The sequence below is a fragment of the Ptychodera flava genome, chromosome 8, assembly GCF_041260155.1.
Source record: "Ptychodera flava strain L36383 chromosome 8, AS_Pfla_20210202, whole genome shotgun sequence".
NCBI lineage: Eukaryota > Metazoa > Hemichordata > Enteropneusta > Ptychoderidae > Ptychodera > Ptychodera flava.
Window position 1 is genome coordinate 25,858,310 of NC_091935.1, and position 27,534 is coordinate 25,885,843.

The 27,534-nt window shown below is 36.7% G+C and overlaps 1 protein-coding gene across 1 annotated transcript; it reads right to left on the reverse strand.

Moving 5' to 3' along the window:
* LOC139138887 (mutS protein homolog 4-like) lies at positions 1 to 27,534 on the reverse strand. The gene is made up of 27 exons (XM_070707466.1): positions 27,434 to 27,534; positions 26,367 to 26,427; positions 20,838 to 20,931; positions 19,262 to 19,722; positions 18,243 to 18,328; positions 17,760 to 17,822; positions 13,756 to 13,879; positions 13,109 to 13,175; positions 12,792 to 12,913; positions 11,204 to 11,308; positions 10,678 to 10,716; positions 10,269 to 10,349; positions 9,563 to 9,753; positions 8,742 to 8,874; positions 8,221 to 8,274; positions 7,647 to 7,831; positions 7,265 to 7,277; positions 6,868 to 6,913; positions 6,237 to 6,361; positions 5,536 to 5,630; positions 4,970 to 5,017; positions 3,698 to 3,865; positions 3,080 to 3,152; positions 2,090 to 2,225; positions 1,510 to 1,613; positions 614 to 702; positions 1 to 306 (listed from the first exon to the last, which is right to left on the reverse strand). The coding sequence occupies exons 2-27, from the start codon at positions 26,392 to 26,394 to the stop codon at positions 136 to 138; spliced, it is 2,901 nt and encodes a 966-aa protein (XP_070563567.1). The 5' UTR covers positions 26,395 to 26,427; positions 27,434 to 27,534; the 3' UTR covers positions 1 to 135.

Here is a 27,534-nt window from a genome sequence, read left to right on the forward strand (position 1 = left end):
GGGATGAAAACTCCCTCAACACTGGACACAAAATTTGTTTGAAGTCCTACAACAATGGACACATTCACCAAATTTTTTTAAGCCGTCTTAATATTTGAAAGAGATCAAAAAATGAAAAACAACCCAGACATAAGTTCATTCTTCAGGAATTCCACATTCTTTGAAATACTGACTGCGTAGGGATTGTAGGTAGCTCCTGAGACCATCGCCATCAAGTCTGGAGTTCCTAGCTACCTGGATCAGTCTGGTTACCAATTTGAACTCGGCCCTTTCTTGACGATGTTCAGCACTCTCCCGACTTTCGGCCTGGCAAAGAAAGAAATGTGCTGAATGTCATCATAGGAACCCATAGACAATAATTTCAAACGATGGAGTCATCTTATAGTTGAAGTTACCTAGGAAACATTAACTTGGCACGTTCAAACTTGTGTTCAAACTTTTCTCATGGAAGGAAACTTTAAACCATTCTCTTTCAAAATCTAATATGAAAATCAGGGTTCACCCATTCAAATTTTAGTATTACAGAACAAATTTCTGAAAATTTACCGACATATTTTAATGCAGAATGGTATCTATCAGTACGTTAAATCTCTGGGGAAAAGCAATTACATACCCTGTCTTGTTCTGTCAATTTTTGAACAATTTCCTTTGCCTTGTCTATCACAGGCTTGGGCATTGTCGTTGACTCGGCCAGTTGAATACCTGTATATAACAGATAATAATAGAGGAAAATACAAACTTTATGACAGAGAACAACAGAAGTTTGCATGCTCTAAAAAACTGTACGGAACACCCGTGCTGTAACACAAGACCCTATATGCAGTGAATTTTGCAGCTCGATCTGCATCTGCGTGTTCACTGTTGAGCGGTTTCAAGGGACCCATATATTGGATGATTGCCATATCTCGCACTCTGTCAGCTCACAGACTGTGTAGTTCACAGACTATCAAGATATGCGTACCAGATAGCTTTCCATATTTGCGTTGTAAATCGGAAGAAAAATTGTTGGACTTGCATTAAAAGAAGTAAACACCTGGCCACTTTGATGCCCCAGTCATGAATGTATGATTTATAATAATTAAAGGTTACTGATTGAATAAGGATATTATGAAAATACAGCAAAGGATCCATGCACTTGGACAGTGGTGCTGCACACTGCCCTCTGCTTCACCTTGGGCAGTACCGGTACATTGTGCTCATGCCGGTAAGCTAATATTATGTCCAAGTATATCATACAGCATCAGTTGCTATCAAAGACAAATAGCATATCGAGGACAATACCAAAAGGTATACTTATGTAGGTGTGAAGCAAGACTGAAAAATAGTGGGTCAGAAGCCATATAAGTTTATTGAAATTCAACATCCACCTAGAAGGTATTCATCAAACGCTGAAGAAAGCTAATTTACAATCATGAGGAGCAGTAGACCTACTGATCTTGAGTTTCATACTGTGGGATTACATCACAACTGTTGGAAACCCCCCCAAAAAAATGAGCTATTGCCTCTCACCATAATGTTTGGCTTTTGTAGATCCCTTGGTCAGGACATGAGAGTAGGAAAGGCTGATACGTCCATCTTTCTTCTCTGAGCTTTGCTGAACTTCAAGGCAGTAGCTGCATGGAAAGAGCAAAATTCTTGTACACCTGACAATTGCATCAGTGTCATTGTAAAATACAGACTTCTTATTCACAGTCAATGCCATTGGAAATGGTTTCCAGAATCCTACACATTATAAAATTTGCAGATAGTTCAATAGCAAAAGACCTGGTTGTTTAAAAATCTCTTCACAAACACTGGGCATTGGCCTTGGTATTTTTTCCCTTTTTTTTTATCATGGCAAATACATTTAGAACTGTCAGATAAATGTAAAATTGCACATTTCTTTTCAATTTTCAATTGTCCAATATTTGAACTGCTCACTGTTGAAAACTGAATGAAAGAACTTAAGGCTATTATTTTACAAAAGAACATGGTAGTGTCCAGTACAATATGAGAAACAATTCAAATGGAATGGACAGTACCAAATACAAACACAAACAATTATGTCCTGAGTTGGATATGAACAAAGTACTCCCAAAGACTGACTTACTTCTCCACGTTTGGATACAGATCTGCCAGTTTTGTCAGCTGTAGGAAATGTGTGACAAAGAAAGTGAAGGCTTTGAGAGATATTAGACGTTCACACACCGCGTAGCATATGCTCAGTCCCTCTTCGTGGCTGGTACCTATGTCAAGCATGATATGATAATTTTATTTTTCCACCTCAATCATTGCCTTGCTATGTCGTACCTTAGTTAAAGGCCCAGGGATTTCAGAATGAGGGGAATGACAGTGACCATGATAAAGAGACAGTGGAAATTTTTCCTTTGCAGTTGTGTGTATATCAACTACACTATAATATGTTATTACTAAAGTACTGCACCTTGTGGACAGATATGCTGACGCTAAAACTTTTTACAGTACTTTTCCGGTCTACAACTTGTGTACCATGTCAAGAAATGCGCCTCTTTAAAGGGCCAATGGCTTAATTAAACTTTCAATGATTTGTTCACAATTTTTATTGTGTACGTCAACTGCAAATTCTTGTTCTGCTCCCAATGAGCATGTTGAAACACCAACTATTATATATAAGCTTGTTAACACAGTGCCTTTGAGTGTAAAACGCACTGTTATAGTTTAAATGTGAATTCTAGGCCAGAATTCACAAGTCAACAATAACAATGCTGTCTACACATATACAGTCTGAATTGACAAGCTGGACTCTGTGCATCTCCATATACTTTTATGAGTAGAACAAGAGCCTGTGATTGACATTTAACTAAAACAAAAATAATGGATAAAAATATCATCAGAAGTTACACTTACACTTTTGTAAGGGACATACCTGACATGAGAAACAAACCTGTAAGTTTTTGTTTTCATAATTCATTCCCCCCTCCACCCCCCCCACCCCAAGATGAAAGTTTGTGAAATAGTTGTGACATTCCAGCAAAGTTACTTCAAATACCTGTTTTGTCGTAATCAAGTTTACTCCATGATAACTTATTACAGTAGACTAAAGACAACGATCTCAACTCACCTCTGGCTAATTCATCTATGATGATTAAAGATGAATCTGTCACATTATCCAGCATGTAAGCAACATCCCTCATCTATGACAGTAAAAAGGACAAGATTTAAATCTGATTTGGATATTTGATAAATATTTTGATTCATGCTATTCATGCTATCATGTTTATGACAAACACATGTATGACAAACATATTTATAACAAACACATGTATGACAAACACAGTCACTCCCAGTGCAAGATAAGAAGTGGATCAGTATTCATTTATGCAGATTACACTAATGAATGTTGTTTTGAGATTCAAATTTTATGCTAATGACTTTATCAATATGGAATATTGTATTCATGTCTCTTGCATTATATGCACAGCCACATCTATCTGTTTTGTGAGTTGTCTTTACCTTAACAAATTTGTTCACTAACAAAAATTGTATTAAGAATTCATCAATAAAGATATGTAAAGGATGTGAGAATGAAATATCAAATACATCACAGTCATCAAGCATGCACAGCATAGGTAAGTCCTGTCCTCTTCACCCCTAATCCCTGTGAACAGGTCCACAATTACCATTGATAACAATGGGTGTGGGGTAAACCATGGTGGTGGAAGGGTTAAATGTTACATACCTCAACCATGAATGTTGATGCATTGGATTCGATGTCATCATCAAATCCAATCCGGGTGAACAGTTGATTGGCCACACGGAACGCTGCATACTGGGCCGGTACGAACGAACCCAGCTGTGCCATGATCTGAAGCAGTGCTACTTGTTTCAGGTATGTGGACTTGCCACTCTGATCACAACAAAAGAAAGACATCACTATGTCAGCTTGGGTCAGAGAATTTAGTAGAGTCAATATAAAGTTTGGCTGAGACTTAGAAAAGTTAAATCATGGTATACTTTATCACTCTGCTTATGGTTTAATCGATTTTAAATCTTACTGAAAGGGTTGTACAAAAACAACTAAGTATTTTTCCTTTAGAACATTTCTTTTAATAAAGTATATGTATCTGAGACCTGTTGAAAACAGAGCTCAGAAAACAGAGATATTTTCATTTTCTTACAATGAAACAACATATTTGAACTGGACGACAGAGCTCCATCATTTTAGGGTACTATGACCCTCAAAACTGAAAAGATTTAGACTTTTAATCACACCCTCCTCATGGAAACATTAACCATTCTCTTTCAGAATCATGAATGAAAATCAAAGGTTACTATGCAAATTTAGTGGCCAGAAAATCAAACTACTTTAAAATTGACTGATATTGTATTGAAATTCACATGGCTGCTATATCCCCTATTTTAACTGAGCAGAAATTAGATTTCAATTTTTGCAAAAAAACAAGACCAGAGAATTGTTCATTTAAGCAACAATTATCCCTTTGCACCCTGACCCCCTGGTACTCTTATGACGTCATCGGACATTTCTGTCTGAGCCGGGTTCAAAGGGTTAAAGGTACCGGTATACTGTCACCTGTTCCAATTTTGCCACAGTTACCATGGAAAGAGAAAATCTAACCAATCAGAGATTTTAAGCGGGTGGCCGCTGTTTAAAATCAGCCCCTCACATGGGCATTTTGAATACCGAGGAACGCCCCTTTGACCATATATGGGCATATTTAGATTACAGGTGACAGTATACCTTCAAGCTTCAAAATGAGTTCCATTTGAGCAGCATAAAAACAAAGTGTTGTGAAACTTTGAGAGTCCGAAAATTTGTCCCTAATAGAGAAAGTAACTTGAAGTGGTACATAATCTGATGAACACAGTAAAACGATACCATGACTAGAAAATAGACATTGTACCAACAAAGTTGTTCAAAATTTAGAATGAGAGAACAAACAAGTTGAAAAGGGAACGAAAATGTTGAAGAATACACTGTAGAGAGACTCACCATATTGGGTCCTGTTATGATGATAAAATTGCTCTCTTCTGAGGCATACTGATAAGAAAGTTGAAAATCAAGATCAATGTCATTTCTGCATTTCATGTAACACAATACAGTCACTGGAATGCATTGTTCAGAAAAAGTCTAGATCAGAAGGACCTGCCTTGAATTGATTTTGATCTCAAAACACAGGAATGAGGACTTTTGCATGTTGTTGGTGAAGCATTTCACATAAGAAAGAAACTTTGAGTGATACACTACAGTTCAACTTGTTCTTACAAACTGCTAAATACGCATAATCTTTCAACAATCATGTTTCTTTATTTTCCAGACATTACTGACATTTTCTTGTTAAATAAAGACAAAAATATTTTCAATTTGAACAGTATGCACATCTATAATTTCTTTCAAAGATTCCTGTAAAATTTTCAAAATACTATTGCTGCAAATTTCAACACTTTCTATCACCTACAATATCAACTTAAACTATATCTCTTCAATTGAATTTAAAAGTCGATGGTAACGGTTTCCAGTTTGATGGACTGGATGAAGAAAGACAGAGGTGTACTTACAGTGTTGTTTGGGACAGGCGGCTCTGCTGATATTTTTTCCAGTATGGGATGTCTTCCTTGTTTGATAGCCAAAGTATCAGTAAATTCTGGCCTTACTGTGGTTTGGAAAATTACAAAGGAAAACTTGTGAAGATATTTTACTTTTTTTTTTTATTGAATGGTTCTGCAACACCAACTAAACAAGCAAGAAGCATTGATACTTAGGAACATTAGGCGTACTTTTCCATTCTATCAATTCCACTTCAGTTGAAGACAGGATTTCAACTTAAAATCAGCAATCTACTTACTTCAAACTTTCATTTTTTCACAGTGTCGATACTGACTCAAGCATCATTTTCTGCCATTTCTGTAATGGTTTCTTATTCAAAACTTCAGATTCCTTTAAGTTGATAAGGGTTGGTTTCAGCAACTTATCTGCTTATTTCATTCAATATGTGTTTCATCTCAACAATGTTCAATTGTGCTTATGGAACAGCTGTCACACAGGTTTTGTGTCACAATTTAAATTCAATAACATGAAAAATGATAATTTTTAATATTGATCTCATAATAGAATCAAGTAAGAAGGATATTGCTTTTAAGTATTAAAGCAGATATAAACATGTAGACTATCCATGAGTAAAATGCTTATAAAGTCAGACCAATTGACTGGCACCACTGAAGGTCACTTCAATCAACAAAAACTTCATCATTAGACTTACCATACTCTCCCAGAGTACATGCATGGGCAAATGATACCAGCATATCCAAGACAGCGACGCACTCAGTCAGTTTGTACAAACAACCAATGTGTTCTCTGATTTCAGTCATCAACTCAGTTACCACACTGCAGAGACAGATGAGACACTACATTAACCAGCTCACCCCTAAAACCTTGTAAGCGGGTCCAAAATCACCACTAATAACAATAGTTATAGGCCAAACCATGGCAGTGAAAGGGTTAACTTTCAGACTTTCACCAGACTGAGTGCACCCTCTCAGTCAATTTGATGTGCACAGACTCAAAAAAGTATATTCTCTTTGATTCAATAAAATTTATGCATAACTGATACATCTATTAAAGTGGGGCTGAGTCACAGTATTTTCAAGACATTCTTTAATTGACTCAAAGATATCTGAAATGTCATAAATTGCAGAAGACAAACAGGTCTTGCTATGTCTAATAAAAAAATGACGAGTTGATGTGTACATTGAATTGGTTATGAATGTGTAGGATCAAAGGCAACAGAACTTGCTGTTGGAAAATATCAAGAACTGAAAATTTGGAAAGCATGCATCAATGTCTGACTAGAATAAAATGCAGAATGTTATTTGATGGAAAATAATACTTACATATTTGTCATCAGGTAAATCTCATTCAAGGATTCATTGATTCGATCTGAGGGTTAAACCACATTTTATGTCAAAATCATGATGTGAGAGATAGGTCACCAGAGAAATAAAATTATGGCTTGCATGCAGGGTGAAAATGTAATGCGTATGACAGTTGTTCACATAAAAAATAGACGACATTATGAATAGTTCTGATGTAAAGATTGAAAATTTGCAAACTGAAGAAGTGTTTATCATGTGACATGCAGAATCTTGGGAATAAGGTCACAGATTTGACTGAATTCAGTTTTACATGTAACTTACTATAAGAGTAAATGTCTATATGACTTCAACATTGTGAAATACAATATAGAATGTGAGTTTGCTTTGTGATAACTGTCGATATCATCACACTTACCGTTCATTTTTATCTGTAAAAATCAATAAAAAACAGAAATAACATCAGATATTTGAAGTAAAATCTCTGGAAAGTTTGAGACATTATTACAAACCTAGGTACAGTTGGCAGAATATTGTTAACAGATAAGATGTGGAGGATTACTCTGAAGTAAAATACTCTATGTTGATCTAAGTGGATTGTGATATGGTAACACAGATCTCTGCTAATATTCAACATATAGTTGAATCAGAACTATTGTACACTTTAATTTTTCAAACATTACACAAAGTAATCCTCAGAGAATTGAAACCCTGTCCAGCATCATAAATTCATTCCCTATCAGAACATTTCACAAATTTAGAGTATCAAACAATATCATGACATATCGACACATACGTACCAGATCTGCTGTTGTGAAATTGAGGGTGCTCTTGACCTTGGCGACCTTGATGAAGACACTTGGTAAGCTAGACATGGCCACTGTGTTGTCCTTACCAGAGTACATTTGAATGAAGAACCCACGTGTGCTGTTGTAACTGATCTTCAACGGCAGATTGTGTTTCTCACTCAGCTGTTTCACCATTTCTGATAAATTTTTAAATGATAAAAATTGGTTTTAATCTGTTTGACTTTGGTGACATATGCACTTAAGAACATCCATATTTTGTCATTCTGTCTGCGATGTATTTAGGATCAAGGCAATGTGCAGTGTGCCTGATGAGCTAAATTATAAATTAACGCATTACCACAGAACCACAGATCATGGAGCAAAAGTATACATAGCAAATGTTCCACATACTTGCAATATTTCTAATGTGTTGTTAATGCCATTGTAATCATTTATTTATTCCAAAATATATTACATATCTAAAATTTACACTTTGATTTTCTTTGTACCTGAATTTCTCTGTTTTGAAGACTGCATAAAAAAATGAATATTTGAATGTCTTGTTTAATGTTACATGACATTTTACCTGCAATATCATCCACTATTTCTGTGTAGGTACGCCTGGCAACATCCAACAGACCTGAAAAGTATAAACACACACAAAGTGGTGATCGACATCAAATACATATCTCTCTGTACCACACATTGCATGCACTGTAATATCTAGTTGAAGAACTGTACCATAAAGATATATAATCTTCCCTGCAACTTTTACATGAAATGTTTCAAATTAGTATAATTAGTATATAACCCTTGTCACAACTTTTATCATGTAATGTTTCATATATGTATATAGATAACCTTAGTTGCAATTTTTATGTGTAAATACTGAAATATCACATGAATGACAGATATCTTTCACATATTCAAGACATTTTTAAGTAATGTATGTCTTTTTAATGGTCTATAAAGTCAAGTGGTATCCTTTGCTCCCATATTTTGATATTTTCTACTCTACTTCTGCGCATTACTTTTCAGTGTTAACTAATCCATTTATTTCAAAACAAAGTTGAAGACCTGATACAAATTACAGTTATACAAATTTACCGTTGATGTTCGGTTTGACAGCGAAGCATTTCTGGGTTCTCATATTCAGGGTTCCTTTCTGATATCTTGTGTCTGCATGGATCACTGTCTGCAGTTTCTCCAACACTGCAGAAAACCTCGCATCTCCTAAACACTATGGTTCAAAAACCAGTGAGAACAGCTAAGTTTCTAAACTGTTAATGTAAGGGGTCAATGGTGTGCCCATATTAATTGCCTAAGATTTTCCTTCTTCATAAACAAGAAATTAAATTAACATTGTAAAGAAAGTCAGCATATTGAAACTGATGGCCAACATGCTGACAAAATATGGAAACTGAGGATGTATGATTGGGTGAGAAATATATCACAACAGCTAGTACATGTGTATTACATTTAAGTATGACATATTTTCTATTTCTCTACAAAATCGCAGTTGGTGCAGTCCTGTAGCGGAGACCAGCAAATACCTGACTTGGATAAAATGGCAACAGTATTATCATACACTGTCTTGATTTTGATGGGAGAGAAATTCTACCAGATCACACACCAAATAATGCATTGTGACCAGTAATGAAGAAAGACAGATGTAACATCACTTCTCCCCATCTTCAGTTATCTGGTCTACAGGTCATTGTGACCAACTATACATCATAGAGACGTACTACCTCTTAGTGGGGAAGGGATCCCCTGACTGGCAAATTTTGTCACAAAATATTGCTTTTTATGGCAACAGAGAGTGTTACTCTTGGTGTCTATGCAGTGAAAAGGGAAGAGTTAAACATTCAAAAAGGCATAAAAAATGTAAGTGACAGTTTCATCACTTTGGGGTGTTTTGCTCTCACCGAATGGTAAGCTTTAAAGAGCTGATTGGTGGAGTCATTCAGTGCAGCTTGGAGTGGTTCTACCAACTCTAAGGTGTGTTTCAGATAGATTACACATGTTATCCGACTGTCAGCTGTCTTGATGTTCTCTTGCTTTGGAATCTGAACACACAGAGACAGCAGATGATCAACGTCAACAAACCTACTCAGTACTGGGAAGAACAAAATAGAAATAAAGAAAAATATGCATGAACACTGGGATGTCAATGAGTTTTACTCTCATTGCAAAAGCAACTTGACCCCCTAGCATTGTAGTAATTTGTAAAATTGTTCAGTGGGCCAAGCATTCTTCAGTCTTGTCTCCTTTTCAAACATTTCTCTTTATTCTGTCACAAAAAAGTTTGTAGCTGTTGTACCATATTACTTTCCACAGAAAAGTACATTATGAAGTTGTGGTGTGATGAAACAATTTCTAAAACAACATGGTGGATGACTACCATAAAAAAACTGTGATTGCTTGTACATGTACTATTGAACGATACTCCAATTTTGTGACCTATGATTGTTACCTGGCCATGAGGGCAAGTGCACTAGTAATTGTTTCCTGGGGACCTATTGGTCACCTTGAATACAGTCTGTACATATTAAATTGGTTAATGGGGAGTACGTGATATGCGGTTTCAGGTTTTTTCTGAGGTTTTGCTGTTTGATTTATTTGAAAACCTACCAGACTGGAGATTATAAAACATCTCCTCATTTTCCGTCAGTTCTGTCACACAGTCTTGGCGTAAGGTTATGGTTTCAAGATCTGTGGGGATATAGTGACAGTAGTGTAGACTCAGACATGTCTAACTCAATACACCAGGGTATTCATGTAAGAGTTTTGATTAAAAGAGAGGTACAACAACCATATTTGAACTTAAAATTGCAAACACATTGTAATCAAAGTCATGATTGGATAGAGATGATAAAATTTCAATTATTCTTTCATCATTACATTTACAGAAACATTCCAAGCTTCTAAATTATGTATGAAGGAAACCAGTATCATTCACAAGCTCTACTTTGCAGTCACAGCACAATGACAGTGGCTAAATCTCACTTTCAAAAGATGACCAAAGATGTATTATACTTACCACTAGGTGGCTGTAAGATGTTTGATCGTAACATTCGAGCTGTGCAAGAAATCACAAAAGTGCATGTGAAATTAAAAAGAAACAGTCTGAGGTCAACAAAGAGAGTAAATATGGACACAAAGAAAAGATACATGTAAATTTTCCTGACTGCAGTTTTCCAAAACAAAAGTGTACCTGTACCCTTTCATCAGTAGACATTTCATTCTATATTGATTGAGATAATTGCTAGTCTAAGAGGATATTCAACACATATGTGAAAAAAGCCACCAAACATAGGACAAGTAGGTATTGGTAGGTTTTATGCATTTTTAAAACAATCTTGAGTACAACACCATAGAAGTTGCTGTACATGGGAAAGTTATATTGACCCTATCAGCGAGTGAATGACATTAATGTACCATAGGCATCAACAGTTGCACAATCTGGGCAGGACTTGATGTTAACTTAGAGCTAAAACCATAGCAATGTCCATACATAGCATGCACACTATACTTCTAAAAATATCCTAGCTGGATTTGATACTGACCTCCCATGGGTGTCTTTGTATAGTTCAGAATGCCATACAATGTATGGTCGCTCTTGATATCACCAATGTTCTGAATTAATTCCAGATTAGTAGCAGTGCCAATGTCTGCAATGTACGGTATTAGTGAAAATACACAATTATTAGGAGCTTCTACAGTGATGAAAATTCGAGATTGTTGAATTGGTCAACCACATACAGATCAACTCCACTCTATATTTCAGAATTTCACTTTCACAAGAAATATTAAAAAATAGCTGAAGAGTCTGATTTCACAATAATGATGCTGCAAAACATGTAAAGTTACCTGAAATTCTTCAATTCAAAGAGCTACTTGACTACTGCATGTTTCACTGTACATATACCATTTGTCGCAGTAGTATTTATCATTTACATAATAATGTACAAATCCTTTTTTGAATTTTGTTTACTTTCTCATCTCAATCAATTTTTCTACATGAATCAGACCCATCAACTATTTAGGTATTGTGAAGGGCGTAAATACCAAAATATACAACTTCTTTCATAAAATCTTCTTCAAAAAATAAAAGTACCATGCATAAACAGTGACACATTAATAGTTGCACAGTCTGGGCAGGACTTGAAGTTATCTTAATGCTAAAACTACAGTATTGAGTACACGTTGTAGAAGTTAAAATATAAACTGTAATAGCTTCACCAAAACCAAAACTGATAAGGTAGTGTGTGCCTTGATAGTGAAAGACTTAAACTTTTGCTCAAACTTTCCTTAATGAAACTTACAACCATTCAGGTACTAAATCAGGAAAAACATCTAGGGTTACTGTGCAAAGTTTAGGTACTAGCATAACAAATTACCTAACATTTCCTGATATTTGAAATTCGAAATGGCTGCCATCCCTACGTCAACTCCATGGGGAAAAACACGCTTTTAAATTTTTAAAAAATGAAAGACATTGAAAAATTTTCCTTTGTCTTGAGCTTCAAAATGAACCCACACAAGTGGTATGTCACAAAGTAATGACGAAATTACAGAGTCTGAATAGCTGTCCCCAACGCGCAATTAAAGGTATACAGTCACCATAATCTGAATATGCCCATATATGGTCAAAGGGACGTTCCTTGGTATTCAAAATGCCCATGTGAGGGCGCTGTTTAAAAAGCGGCCAACCACTTAAAATCTGTGATTGGTTAGATTTTCTCTTTCCATGGTAACTGTGGCAAAATAGGAACTGGTGGCAGTATACCTTTAAACTACCTTAATGCATATTTCATCTTTCATTCTACACCAACGACTAACTTTAGAAATTAGGGTCAAATGTATTTGAATCTAATGGGAAAACAAGAACAAACTTTATGCAAACAATTTACATTTTTATTTAAATAACAGCTTTTTAAAACTTGCATACAAGGTATCAATAACAGTGATTAATCTCAGCATATTGGCTATCCTCAGATTGCACTCAATGACATGCTAGATATACAATGTGGTGTATCCACAAAAGACTATAACCAAAAATTCTTTAACCCTAATTATATAAAAATACTGACCTAGCTAACATCAATTAAAATGGTAATACTTGCTGAACCCTGACTTGATTAAAGTACTTGCCTAACATCATTGTCTGCTCACTACCCCTGAACACCACTTTTAGAGAGTTTGGTGCAAACACTACATTCTGGATAAATTCTATATACTTCAACAAGGCTGCAGTTGTAGCTAAACAGTAATACCTGCCGACAGAAACAATGGAATAACTGGTACTGCAATGACATAAGACAGACACTAAACGTAATTCGAGGTACTGTTAAACTGCATGAATTATTTCACAGGAATGGTACTAGTGACGTGTGTTTGAGTAAATACTGCAATACAAAGCATTTCAAATCTTTGTTGAGTGACAGCAGATGTGATCCGATTTCACTTACTTAGCATTGACCTCCATCTCCACTGTTTTGTATTCGGCCACACACAGATGTTTGATATACTGCAAACCTAATGAAACAACGAAATATGAATCCCCTGAGAGGTCAGTTACAAACTGAGATTAAAAATCAAGATATCTATTCCAGAAGAAAATGGAAAGGAAATAAACAATTCCAGTTTTTGAATCTAAAGAACATCTTTAGTAATTTGTGTTAAAATACATTTCTATGGAACAAGTTTATGAAGTGATTTTAAACAGAAATAGGTGTATGTCCTATAGAATTTATATTTCACCACTACTACCTGCAGAGATTTATTTTGCCTTCCAGCAAATCAAGTGGTAGTATTATGTTATTTCACTAGTACTTTACATGACAACTAACCATAAAACATATTTTTAGCTACGCATGCCTTTTAGCTGATACAGCTAGAGATAAGGGTACGCTCATTTAAGATGCAGCCAATTCACACATTTCCTTACATTAACAATGTTTTGTCAGCTACATTAAGAACCAAGTAATTCAATTCGAATTCAATTTTGCTAAAAATCATATAGCCAATAGAAATGTTTTACAATATGTTCTGCCAAATGATTGCTTGTAAATTCAAATCACATACGACATAGTATTATAAGTGGGTTGTACCACACCTTTGCTTTCATTGAAGTATTTTCTCTGCACAGTAGAGATGTTGGTGCCTTGGAACTGATCTGATATCAACTTGAATAATTTGGTCATGTTACCACTATCACATACAGTACTTGGCATTATAATCTGGAAATACAAATGAATAAATAAATAAATAAATGAAAACTAAATATTACAAAGAAAATACCAGTATACTAACATGCATATAGATATGTATCTACAGTATGAATTATACATGCATATAGATATGTATCTACAGTATGAAATATATATACATATAGTAGTTGTAGATGTGTATCAGTACCCATACATACATAAATGCCTACATACATATATACATACATATATACATACATACATACATACATACATACATACAGACAGACAAACAGACAGACATACATACATACATACATACATACATACATACATACATACATACATACATACAGACATACATACATACATACATACATACATACAAACAGACAGACATACATACATACATACATACATACATACATATATGAAAACGCTAATTCTTTCAAATGATAAAGTTGGACCATCTAATCAGAAAATGATTGTATAAGTGAAATTTTGTGTTGCTGATATCTGCAAAGAATCAGTGTTTGATTGAACTCATATTTCTGGATATTGAAACCATTCTTGAATAGTGATTTTCTACTAATTCTGCTGCAACATCAATGGCATTCAAGCAGTAAAGCTCTTCTCTCAAGAAGTCGAGCACTATTTGTCCAAAATGGAAATAACAATCAACATGCTGAGCCATGCTACAAAATGAAAGCATAGTTTGTTAAACGTGCCAGCTGGACAGAATGCCTAAAGAAAGAATGGCCATGGTTGCCTATAGCAACATCAGCAACATTACTTGATACTTGGTGCACTGTTGGTGGAATTTGCACTCTATGCTGTAATGAGCAGCTCAAACTAATGGTGTTCATTCCGTATTATGTGAAGATGAAGTCACAAATACATGCTAGAAGATAGCAATGTCAATAGAAAACTGCACTGAAATAATCCTTGGATCAATTGTTTGCATTAATTAGCACAGATAAGTACAGACCTGTAAACTTTTCGAAAAAAACAGCAAAAGTTCATGAATATATTTTAGCAGGATTCAACTTGAACTTGTTGGGAGCACTGCAAAATCAGGTAACACTCAATGTCAATAAAGTGGTTGATGCCACTGTTTTGAAAAGTTGTATCTAAAAACGTACATGATCAACTGGTAGGGATTATTAACGGGATCCTCTGGGCAGATTTGTTGAAGGGATCAACAGGGAAGGATTATTGAAGGGATCAAAAGAGAAGGATTCTTGAAGGGATTAACTGGGCAGGATTATTGATGGGATCAACGGGGGAAGGATTATTGGAGGGATCAAAAGAGAAGGATTATTGATGGGATAACTGGGCCGGATTATTGGAGGGATCAAAAGAGAAGGATTATTAATGGGATTAACTAGGCAGGAGTATGATAGGATCAACGGAGAAGGATTATTGAAGGGATTAACTGGGCAGGATTATTGAAGGGATCAACTGGGCGGGATTATTGAAGGGATCAACTGGGCAGGATTATTGAAGGGATCAAAAGAGAAGGATTATTGATGGGATTAACTGGGCAGGATTATTTAAGGCATTAACTGGGCAGGATTATTGAAGGGATCATATGGGCAGGATTGTTGAAGGACAACTGTGTTGGCTACAATGCCATCGCCCACCCATTAGGGTAATGCTTGAGCTATTTATCTCAGCTCCCAAATGAAAAGTACTGATTATATTAGTATCAATGTCACCTTAATAACTTGTATGTTGTGAATGGAGCATGTACCCAAGGGCAAAGATCCAATTAATATGCAGACAGAAGTTATGGGTGGTCATTAGACCATGCGGGACTGAAACTGTCAACACTGACTCTCATTTGGAAATGGTTAGTATAGTGCAAATTGCTCTCCTCAGAGTAATACAGCCAGAGGGGGTAAAGTGATCATATAGATCTTCAGTGAAAGAAGCAAATTAAGAAAACAAATAATGAAAATTTATACATCTTTCCTTTTGTACTTTATATTTGTTGAGGATACCCATTGAAATCATTTGCAATGAAGCGTTAGGCTAGCTGGTAGTTTTATACAGAGGTAGGCATATTGATAGCCCTGGGCCCATTAGCACTGCATGTGAAAGCCAGGTCCTGTATGCGGATCAACGCTCATGTTGCTTCTTATACCACTGCCACGTACCCATCAATAGAAAAAATAATGGTGAGCACCCAGCTATTTATGACATATTCTTGTTATAAATTGCAGACTAAACAAAATCTGTGGGTGCAGTAGATGCGTGTCAGGTTTATTTGATAGTAACCTTGGTCATTCAGCAAGTTTGAATGAATCTAACCAGAGTAGGGTATATTCAGTCATCATTTTGGTTTACTTTCATTTCTTTTCATAATCGCATAAATCCGGTCATGTTCTTTAGAAGTAGTTGCTTCAAATTGCTGCATTTCCACCATTTTTTCTATGGGTGATCCAAGGGGTTATGAAAAGCAACAAGAGCATGTCAAACCCTATAAAACTGCTTTGCGCACCGCCACTTGATCCACGGCTGAAACCAGGAAAAATCTGGAAAAACAACCGGCACCTATGAGAGTAATGATGATTTTTGCCACAGACTTGATAATTCAAAACTCAACCGATAAGTTCTTTATTTACTCTGAATACTATGCTGTGAATATTGTATGATGCATACCGTATGTTTTCTGTAACAAATAGTGGTCACAATGGTGAACAGAGAATAGAAAATAATCAATCAATGTTTGCTTTTAATGTTATAGGCAGGTTTTATGAGATGGAAAGTAAACTTGAGAAGTAGAGATCCACCTGAATCAACAGAAAAAAATGGAATTAAATTAAGAAGTTTGCAATTACCAAAATAAAACTCTAAGGTCCAATTCTACTGCTGTTCAATTCTACTGACAATTTTGAAATACTGTTTTTAGAACTCATGATCCCCTTTGTCACATTATTCACTACAAACACATCTAAGATAACAAATATAATTATACTTTGTTCATGACAAAATCAGCTTACATCTGCTCGTTAGCCACGCCAGTGGCTTTTACACTGTCCCGGAGGAGTTCAATGGCATTAACATAGTGTCATTGACTCCACCCAACAAGCTTGGGGTCTCGTTCACAAACCTTGCATCGCAGAGTAGGGTGACAGACTATCATGAATTTTAAACAAATGGAAATGGACACGTTTTCACCTTTTTTTCTCCAGGTATCTTAAAACATTAAACTTACAATGGTTTGAAGAGAAATCAAACACTATTCATGTTTCAGAGACGTAAAGTCAAAGTACAAATACTGCCCTAAAAGAAATGATTATCCCTGGAAAGAATCAACCTATCAAAGCATTTGACATTCAACTGATAGAGCACACATGTTTGTCAAATTCACCTAGCATCACTATTGGGCTACATGATTGGACAATTGAAACTGTGTGTCAGCCCTCTGAAGTTTAACTCTTGGGCTACATGATTGGACGATTGAAACTGCTTGTCTTAATATTGTGGAGTATCAACTTTCTGCTTTAGACAAGTCTGAACTCACATGACATGCTGGTGTGTAATTTTCTTTTTTCATACTTACACTGTAACTAGTTCGATTGAACTGCATGAAAACTCCAAATGCACATACAACACAGGCAGCTCCTCACAATGTGAGTAATTATTTTAGTGTCATATAATATGATAGTTGATGGAAACATCTGTTCATTTACAGTCCCATTATAATCACCGGGTGTCCAATGTTCTCAATAGGTTTTCAAAATCAGAAAATTATGTCATTTCAACACTTTCTATTCTGAATAAGTCAATTTCTTTCCTTCAAAGGTCACATTCCCACACTTTGTATTTGAATTCAACAGTCAATTTCTTACCTCTCAATATCACATTCCAACACTTTTTATTCTGAATAAAGTCAATGTCTTACCTCCAAAGGCTGCAGTATCTGTAGCTTGGTCATTACACGCACATAAGTCTGTGTATCTGAAAACTGTACAAGCAGATGCAATAATAATCCATTTTATCTTAGATACATTACTTACAAAATACACATCTACGGATATCCTTAAATGTGATGTGTTACTTGTACTTTTGTTTTATAGTTGAGATGTGACATTTTGATAATACTTGCATATTCTACTACAGACTGTAAGCACGTCTAGGAGACGTGATACACAATTGAGGCATACACAACAGGGGTACCTCTGTAAGGGTGGAAACAAGATAAATGTTACCAGGATTCCCTGGTTGTGTTAAACGGGTCTATGGTAAAATTGGGTAGAGGCATATGTTTCAGTGTCTCAGCCTAACACTGTACGTCACTGTGACTGGCTGTACTGAAAGTCTGCCCTAACTATCACTCAGCTGTAAATTTTTTCAACTGAAAGGGCAAACCGTACACAGAAAGTACCTGTGATACGATGAGTTCTGGTTTCTTCAAATCAATACTAGCCATGCCAATTTCTCCCCTGGCTTGTCCCCGGCCTTCCACAATTGCTGAAATTTAAGAAATATGAAAAAAAGAGATTGAATATACAGTTTTAGCCATGACAGCAGTGTCTTTCCTTAAAAACCCTACCCACTCAGGTAAGAGAAAGCAGCAATGCTTATGTCACAGTATTTTGCCAGTAACCATCCACTTTTAGGTTTCCTATATTTAAATCTTCAACAAAGTGATGATGCATATCAACAATACTTCTTTCATTCTGGTACCATACGGTATATGTCACTAAAAACTTCATGACTTGCAATAGTTATGACTTTGAACATAATTGGCTATTGTGATAGTCGTTATAGTAACACGCAGCCATCTTGGTGGACAAATCTACATTTTGAACAATGACACCCAGCCTTTCAGCAGTGTTAAGGGAAATTTCTTCCACTTAAAGTGTTGAATACAAATTCTCTTAACACCACTATCAATTACATATTAAAAAGATCAATGATCTGCATTGAATCCTAGTGTTTCTGTCCAAAAGATTTGAGCATCCCTTTACACAATAGTTTTCAAGTCAAGCCGATGTGCCATGTATACTTATGAAAAGATCCAACTATACCAAAATATACAAAAAGGTCAACTCAAAGTGTCCTTGTTGAATTAAAGGTACACAGTCATCTGTAATCTAAATGTGCCCATATATGGTCAAAGGGGTGTTCCTTAGTATACAAAATGCCCATGTGAGGGCGCTGTTTTTAAAAAGGGGCCACCCGCTTTAAATCTGCGATTGGTTAGATTTTCTTTTTCCATGGTGACTGTGGCAAAATTGGAACATGTGACAGTATACCTTAACAACACAGCTACACCAGATGAAATAATTGATTGTGTACTGGTCTCACCTACAATAACAGACTGCTGTTGTTGTTGTTGTTGTTGTTGAATTAACAAATAAGCTACACAAGATGGAATAATTGATTGTGTACTGGTCTCACCTACAATAACAGACTGTTGCTGCTGAGCTGGTGTTGCAGTGGTTGTGTTGATCGACGACGACCCTGCGGTTCTGCGACAGGAGGAAGCTGGCGTTCTGGTTTGGCCACTTGTCCAACCAGGTGTTCTGCTGAGACTGCTGGTGAAGCCAGGTGTTCTACCCACACCCCTCACAAATGGCGCAGGTGTCCTGCTGGTGCTGGATGCTGAAGCAGGCCCAGGTGTCCGACTTGAGGTTGACGCAAATCCCGGGGTTCTACTGGTGTTAAGTTCAAGTCCAGGTGTAGTTCTGGACTGACTGGGCAGACTGTACGTTCTGCTGGAACGCGCCGTCAGACAGGGTGTTTCTTTGGCTCTGGCACCACTGGTGCTGGAAGTTGCAGCCAAAGGCGTGGTGCTGGAGGCAACACCTGGTGTCTTACTGACAGAACCACCGGATGTGCTGGCACCAAATCTGTTGAATCTGAAAGACCAAATCTGGCATTATGAATGGATTGAGTCAAAAATAAATAGTCAGCAAGGGCAGCCAACTTGGCAATTTTTAGAATTTTAACCGCTTGGCCATTTTTGTGAACACAGTGCAGCAGAGTACTAACTAGAGGTGCTTTTACATGTAAAAATATTTATTCTTACATATTTTGAACAAAATTACAATGTTTTTAGCTGTTCCCATATGGTTGATTAAGCATACTGCTATTTTGGGAAGTAAAAACAACTATTACGACAAGCAAAACAGTAACACAGAGATCTTTCTTTTATTCTCTTTTTACATTTGTTAAAGTCTTTCTTTTTAACTACCCGTAGATGCAAAATAAAAATAATTTTATTCAATGATTCTTTTTTCATCCACAAATATTTGATTGAAGATACCGGTAAGTTCAGATTGCATTCAGATAGTACATTAGCAGATTTTTGAAATGTCCAAAATTTTCCTCTTTATCAAGGACAAATGATCAGTCAAATGATAACAAACTTCTCAAGCTAAGAAATCAGTCATGATATAGGCATTTTGAGTGACCTCTTTTTCAAATTTTAAGGACAACAATTTTTCTCTATTTAAAGATCCATTAGCTGTAACTTTGGTCAGTATTTTTATTTTGTTTGTTCTGTGTATCATCTGTAGTTTCTGGTATAAATCCTTGAACCATGGAGAAATTCCTAATATTTAGCTCATAAATATACCCTATATGAGTATAATCTGCATTGTTATTGTTTAAATTTTTTATTCAGGTCCGGATTAGAATACATATATCAACAATAACAATATTCTGGCTGTGTTGGCAAGCAGGACACCGGGCATGGTCATGATGATCGGATTATAGTAAAATTCTGTAGTTGATACATTGAAACAGAGTAGTGAAAAATAAGTCAAAAGTTACAGCTAATGTCCCTTTAACTTTTGACATGCCCAGACATTTTTGGACAGCTCACATGAACTACATACTACAGTCTGTGTTCAGTCTACCACAGTACAGAGAAGAAACAGAGCATAGAAACAGATAGAAAACTTCTTGATCAGTTGTAATCCTTTTTCCTTTATTTGATGTAATGATGAGTACAAGCCATGGAGGTACTTACTGTGACACGAGTACATGGGGATTGACCGCTGACAGGGAGTTATCACTGTTGACAGCACTGCTGGTGTCTCCTGGTGTTACCAACAGACCAAAATCTATCAGTAACAGCAAAGGAAAGAAAGAAACAGAGTTCTGTTACCTGCTATAGTCATTACGCAGTTGTAATTTAAAATCTCACCTGTAAAATTTACCTGTTTGAAATAATCTTCCATGAAAACAAGCCCAAGCTTTAGATTACATAGCCAGTCATGTGAACTAAATACGAACTGAGAACATTTTTCTTAACATATGTGGCAGTTTTTATCTATTTATTTATTTTTGATTTTTGTTTTATTTTTGTTTGTTTCTTCGTTTGTTTGTTAGTCCATCTATTTTCACAATTTGACATGTTTCATCATATTTTGACAGGCTTTAAGATTGTGCGCGCCTCAAAAATGAAACGATTAACTTTTGCTCAAACATTCCTCAAGCATGCAAACTTTCAACCATTCTCTTTCAAAAATCAAAAATTAATCAGGGGTCCCTGTGTAAATTTTGGTACAAGAGAAACACATTTACCAAATATTTACAGATATTTAAATTCAAAATGGCCACCATCCGTGTGTTATCTCCGACCCGTGGGGAACATAAAATTCCCGATTTCCACAAACGGATGTTGATGAAAACTTTCTTTACTCCATAAGCTTCAAAATGAGCCCTCACAAGTAGTTGGCCACATGAACATTGTAAAAGTTTCAGAGTCTGAATATCTGACCCGAAGCTAAATTCCGCTTCAGACCACATAAACTGTAAGATATACGATATGGATATGTGCTGCTACTCAACACAAAGTTTACTCGGTGAACAAAGGGAAGACATCAAGGGCAGTTACATAGTCTCCACAGTGAGACATTGAACTTAAGGAAGTCATGCTGCCATCTCTGCAGAGAGACATCAACTTTGTGAAGGTCATGCAGTCTCAGCCTTCATACACCTATAATCTTGCCAAAGAAAATTGAAATCATGTCATCCTTGTTCCCCATTCATGCGTCTGGACACTGAATCATTAACAATGATATGGATGGAGAGAAGTCTGAAGGCGACTGCAATTAATGATTTCGCAGGAGAAAACTGTTGTTCTTGGATATTTCTTAAAGGTAGAATGCACCTCAGGGACAGATATTCGAACTCTCAAACTTTTACAATTCTTGTATGATCTACCACTTGTGGGGGTTCATTTTAAGGTAAAATGCACCTATGGGACAGACATTCGGACTCTCAAACTTTTACAATTATACCACATGTTGGGGTTCATTTTAAAGTTCTTGGTGAAAGAAAACTTTTCACCAGCTTAGTATTTCGAAATTCGAAAATTTTTATTTTTCTCCATAGAGTTAACACAGGGATGGCGGCAATCTTGAATTTCAAATATCGGTAAATCTTGGGTTATTTGTTTCTCTAGTACAAAAATTTGCACGGTGACCCCCGATTTTTATTCTTGATTTTGAAAGAGAATGATTGAAAGATTCCTTGAGGAAAGTTAGAGCAAAAGTTTAAGTCTTTCACTTTCGAGGTGCATACTACCTTAAAGCTCTTGGTGTAAGAAAAATTTTCACTAGCTTAGTTTTTTGAAATTTGAAAGTTCATCTTTTTTCTCCATAGAGTTAACACAGGGATGGCGGCAATCTTGAATTTCAAATATCGGTAAATCTTGGGTTATTTGTTTCTCTAGTACAAAAATTTGCACGGTGACCCCCGATTTTTATTCCTGATTTTGAAAGACAATGGTTGAAAGATTCCTCACGGAAAGTTTGAGCAAAAGTTTAAGTCTTTCACTTTGAGGTGCATACTACACTCAGTGTGACAGTTTTCGGACGACCTCAGTTTTCGTACATTTAATGACATACTGTTCGTTGTACTCACTTCGCTCTGTATTGATAGCATTTTGCAAGTAATGTGACAGCATATTAAGTCAGGTGACGCTGCTGCCCTGTTTTGGATAGTTTTTTTTCGGTAACGGTAAAGCTATTTCGGGCCACAAACTTGGCGAAGTTAGCCACACCGTACGATACAAGGTGTCGAATGCCACACACACAGAGACAGTCCATGTCCGATAGCTAAGCGCCATACATTTCAAAATATCGTTGCGTCGTCCATGGATTAAACGTAACTAATTTATCACGAAATTTTTACAAACAGTTTTCTAAACACATCGAAATTGAAAATCGAGGGTTTGAAGTTTAGAAATATCAATAGAGCCCATATAATCATATTCCAAATACGATGTCCGATTACTGATATAGCAGTCCGATTACTACGCATGCAACATGGGGTCAACAATTGGCAACTTTGACACCTAAATACCACTTCCGTCGTGTTGACAGTGTGAAGATAAGCACAATAAAGTTTCAAAAGGTATGGTAATAAGATTTCGTAGTGCTCGTCATTTATGAAACGGTTTTGAGCGAAATTCACTACCCTGTCAGAAAACTGTCACACTGAGTGTACCTTAATGTGAGACAATGGAAGATTTTCTACCAGTTCTTTTACATCTCATCAAAAGCCTTAATTATAACTGTGAATAGATGTATCAAACAGACAACGCCTTTTGTCTGAAACCATATGGATTTTACAAGTAAATGGTACAGGTTATTGATTGATTAGAAGAAAAACAGCAACCTTGGTCTGTGATGACAAAAAATGCATTAGCTTACTATAAATACATTTGGAAATCGGGCCTGGACGACCACATGTGAAAAATTGTCGGTAATACCCCCGATCACTTTGGTGAAAAAAGATAACGGCAAGAAGATGGGTATTCTCTGCATAAGCTATTCATGCTATTTAAGCCACAACTTCATTCTGTGAGACACTTGTCGTGAGGAGCATTTGTCCAGTGGGGGTAAGTTGTCCAGGGGGCCGGTAGTCTAATGGAGGGCATGTGTCCGGCATGAAGTTGTCCAGGGGTGTGAAAGTACTAGAGTTGTCTGTCATCCCAATCCCTGTAAACTGATCCACATTCACTTATTGATAACAAAGAGTCTATGCCAAACCATGGTGAAAATATAGAGTTTTCACATCTACCCTAGTGACAGGTTATAGACACAAAACAGGAAGCAAAATTGCTAGTCTGGAAAAACATTACTCCAATATATAAATTTTAGCTTATATATTACACATAATTTTGGTGAATGTCAGCAATATTTTCACTCTTTGAAGTATAAATTTAAGCTTATTACACATATTTAAATTGTTCCTTTTATAATCCGTTCACTGCCCTATCATGCACACATAAAGATGCATGTAGATTCAGATATAACTATCATTATTATTATTATTTATTATTATTAATACTACTACACATACTGTTATTATTACAGGGTTTTCTCTCAACTGCGCAATCGTGCAAATTGCGCATTTTGAGCAATATTCTGCTCTTTAAAAGTTACTGACAGCACGAAAACTGCGTACAAAACACAGCAAGCAACTACGCCCATATGATGGTGACCCACGTGCATAGTCGCCTTCAAGTGTACACACTGCGGATTGTGTACCTCGACGTGGCTGTTATCATGGTTATGATAAATTCATTTTGTTTAGTGAAATGTAAACTTGTGATCACTTCGATATACCACGGTAACTTAATCGTCCAAGTTAACTTTGGTGGAGACCAATAGCATGCAGGATGTTTCAGCGGGCTGCAATATGTTGTTGTTTCTGCCCCTAAAATGTCAAGTCTACTGCCCCCATATTTTGATGAATGGGGCAGAAATTGCCCCTTCAGTGAACATGCAGAGAAAATTATGGTTGTCATTGTTTTTATAGCTCTTTCTGCTGTTGTTGTTGAAGTTTCAACAACCTTCACCATTAGTTGAACACCTTTTTCAATGTTCACTGCTACATGTATAAACAGACTCTTCTTACACACAGGTAGATAACTGCACATACGTGTGCGATACTAGGACTTCTAAGTTTCATCATGCCTACATCAGTACAATATCAAAATCAAGCAGACCACGGTTTTGCCTACAACTACACAGGTGGTGATATTGTCCATCTTCTTTGTTACATTATTCAACCTATCCACCCCCTAATTCCTTGTAAACAGGCCCACAATGACCATTGATAACAACTGCGTTTGGGCCGAACCATGTTGGTGAGATGGTCACATGTCGATATGGCTCTCCAATACTCCACATTCTCATCATCTGATGTAGTACAAAAAAATACCTTAGGACAGTTTTTGTTTTGGGAATTGTATGAAAGAGGTGAAGATGAAGTCTTGAATTTCCATCACACCTCCATAATCCTCTTACAGACCAGAACAAAGGCGATCCCAGGGATCGCCAGAAATGCCTTAGACTTGGTTCAAGTCGGTGAATTTTAAAAAAATAAAATCATTTATAATAGTTTCTCTTGTGTCTCTCCTATTTCGTACAAACCTATTCGGAATTTGGTAGCCCAGGCCAGGAAGCGATTGAATGCGTTACTTTGAGTCTGCGCAGTATAGTGAGTTAGTTTCTGCCGGATTCACCGACTTGGACTTCTTGCAAAGTACCAGCGGCCAGACGGACTGTGTACACAGTGACGTCAAGCAAATACAAAATGATTAGCAGCTCCAGCCATTATTCTGGCCAATAACACGCATGAACTTAGTGTTAGTGGCTTCTATTAGGAGCCTTTTGCTGGGCCTTTGGTTTTCGCACGGAACAAGCCGCTTGACAACTTCTTCTTTGATCCCAAAGATAACGTAGATTTGAACTGTTCTTGGAACCGCTGTAGGCTTTTAAGCAGAGTCGATGCCCGATTGCTGCATGATCTGCAACACACATGAGTGTGCAGAAATGGGTCAAGACTTGTATGGACGTCAAACTATTTCTTCACAGGACAGTGTTTTTTTTCCATCCTTGAATAACCGGCGACGATTATTGCATTTTGCAACGTAGGCCCCACAAACAACACAGATATTTTCACGCCTTTTCGGTGATACAATAGTGTACTGACTTTTGTGGGAGTGATCGCACTCGACATCTTATGAATAATTTATAAGTAAATAAAAACGTCATCTCATAAATAATTTATATCAAAGCAAACCCTGCAGGAAAGCCAAGTCTGTGATTCCGGGTAAAAACCCCTGTATGGCGTTCACCTCACTCATCGCGTCCACTCACGCATCGCGTTTCAAATGAAAGCAGAATACAAATCATTGCGTTCACTCCACTCAAACATTCACAAATCACAGACTTGAACCAAGTCCAGAAATGCCTTTAATAATCTGTGGACACTGTCACCAGATTATCACAGGATCAACTTTGACAAAGTCAACATTGAACACAGTTCAAGTGTATCTTATGCTATGACACAATGAAGGAGTAAAAGTATAAATCTTTACAAAACCATTGCTATGTACATGGTTTCATTTGTACCATTGTAAACTTAGACTCGGAATGTCCACTGACAGATATGTGTGAGAGTATTAAAATGTAAAGGCTAGTTGTAGAAGTGGCTCTGATTTGTAGGATATGTTTATTTTCATGACGACTTAGCTTACTGTATCGTGGTTTTCTTGCTTCTGCCATATCTCTTCACACTACACTAGATTTGTACACTTCCTAAAAAGAAAAATGAACAGGAATGTCAAACCAAATTTTTATTAAACAAAAGTATGCATCTAACAGAGTTTTGACAAACAGTTGATGTAAAAGATGCGAAAAAATGGTACTTTGAAGATTTATATTGGTGTCAAATACTTGCCTTTGCTACAAGTCTTTGTCCTGGCTTTATAACAGTAATCAATAGGGTAAGCTTTGCAATTTGCCCACTACAATATGTTTTTAATGTCATTTTGCTGAGAAACAAAGACTATTTGACGAGTTACTGAGGTTTGACAATGCAAACTATATTAAAATTTGCGAAACACTTCTAACAATAACTGTGTACCTTGAGGAAACCGTTAACACAGATACAGTATACCTCCACAGATATGTTGAAGGCATTGCTGGTTATCAAGCGATCGGGATGGGTACCGGATGGGAGGCTGAAGGTCGGATATGCGAGGCTTGGGAACGAACCTGGGTGGTGGTATAACACATCTGTACCACCACTAAGTCTCAGCCTTCAGGCTTCACCTTGCGGCCCTAACCCTAACGGCCTTCAGCTCCTGGCCGCTGAATGCTAAGAGCGCCTATGGGTGGGGTATTGCATTAATATAGCCCAGGGGAGGGTGGAAATGGATTCTACGGCCCTTTTAATCATGTTAGATCGAAGGCTCATTAGCAGCGCAGTGTAGCCGGGCCCCCAACAGCAAGTACAACCTACAGGGCCCATATGGGGATTGTAGCTAAAGCAGAGATTATTTTGTCAGTAAAGAGAGCAAGCTACTGTAATTCCTATGGACAATACACAGTCATGTGTGAAAACTGTAATTAGTAATGTCATCGAGTTAAGATTGATTTTTGAAATCGAATTTCGAAATGACTGAGACGGTGAATGAGAGGCTAGGCAGACGGCAAACGTAACTTGCGGATATGCGGTCTTTTTACCAGAATCCGTACTGACTAAAAAAATTCACAGTGACATCCAAATTATACAGAAACGAGTTAGAATTGCAGTTCTTACCATCCGACCAGTGAAAATGTAATCCTAACTGAATTCGATACTGTGTTATTTTGTCACATGAGGACCCCTCGACTTGACCCGTACAGGCTTTCTGTCGTCTG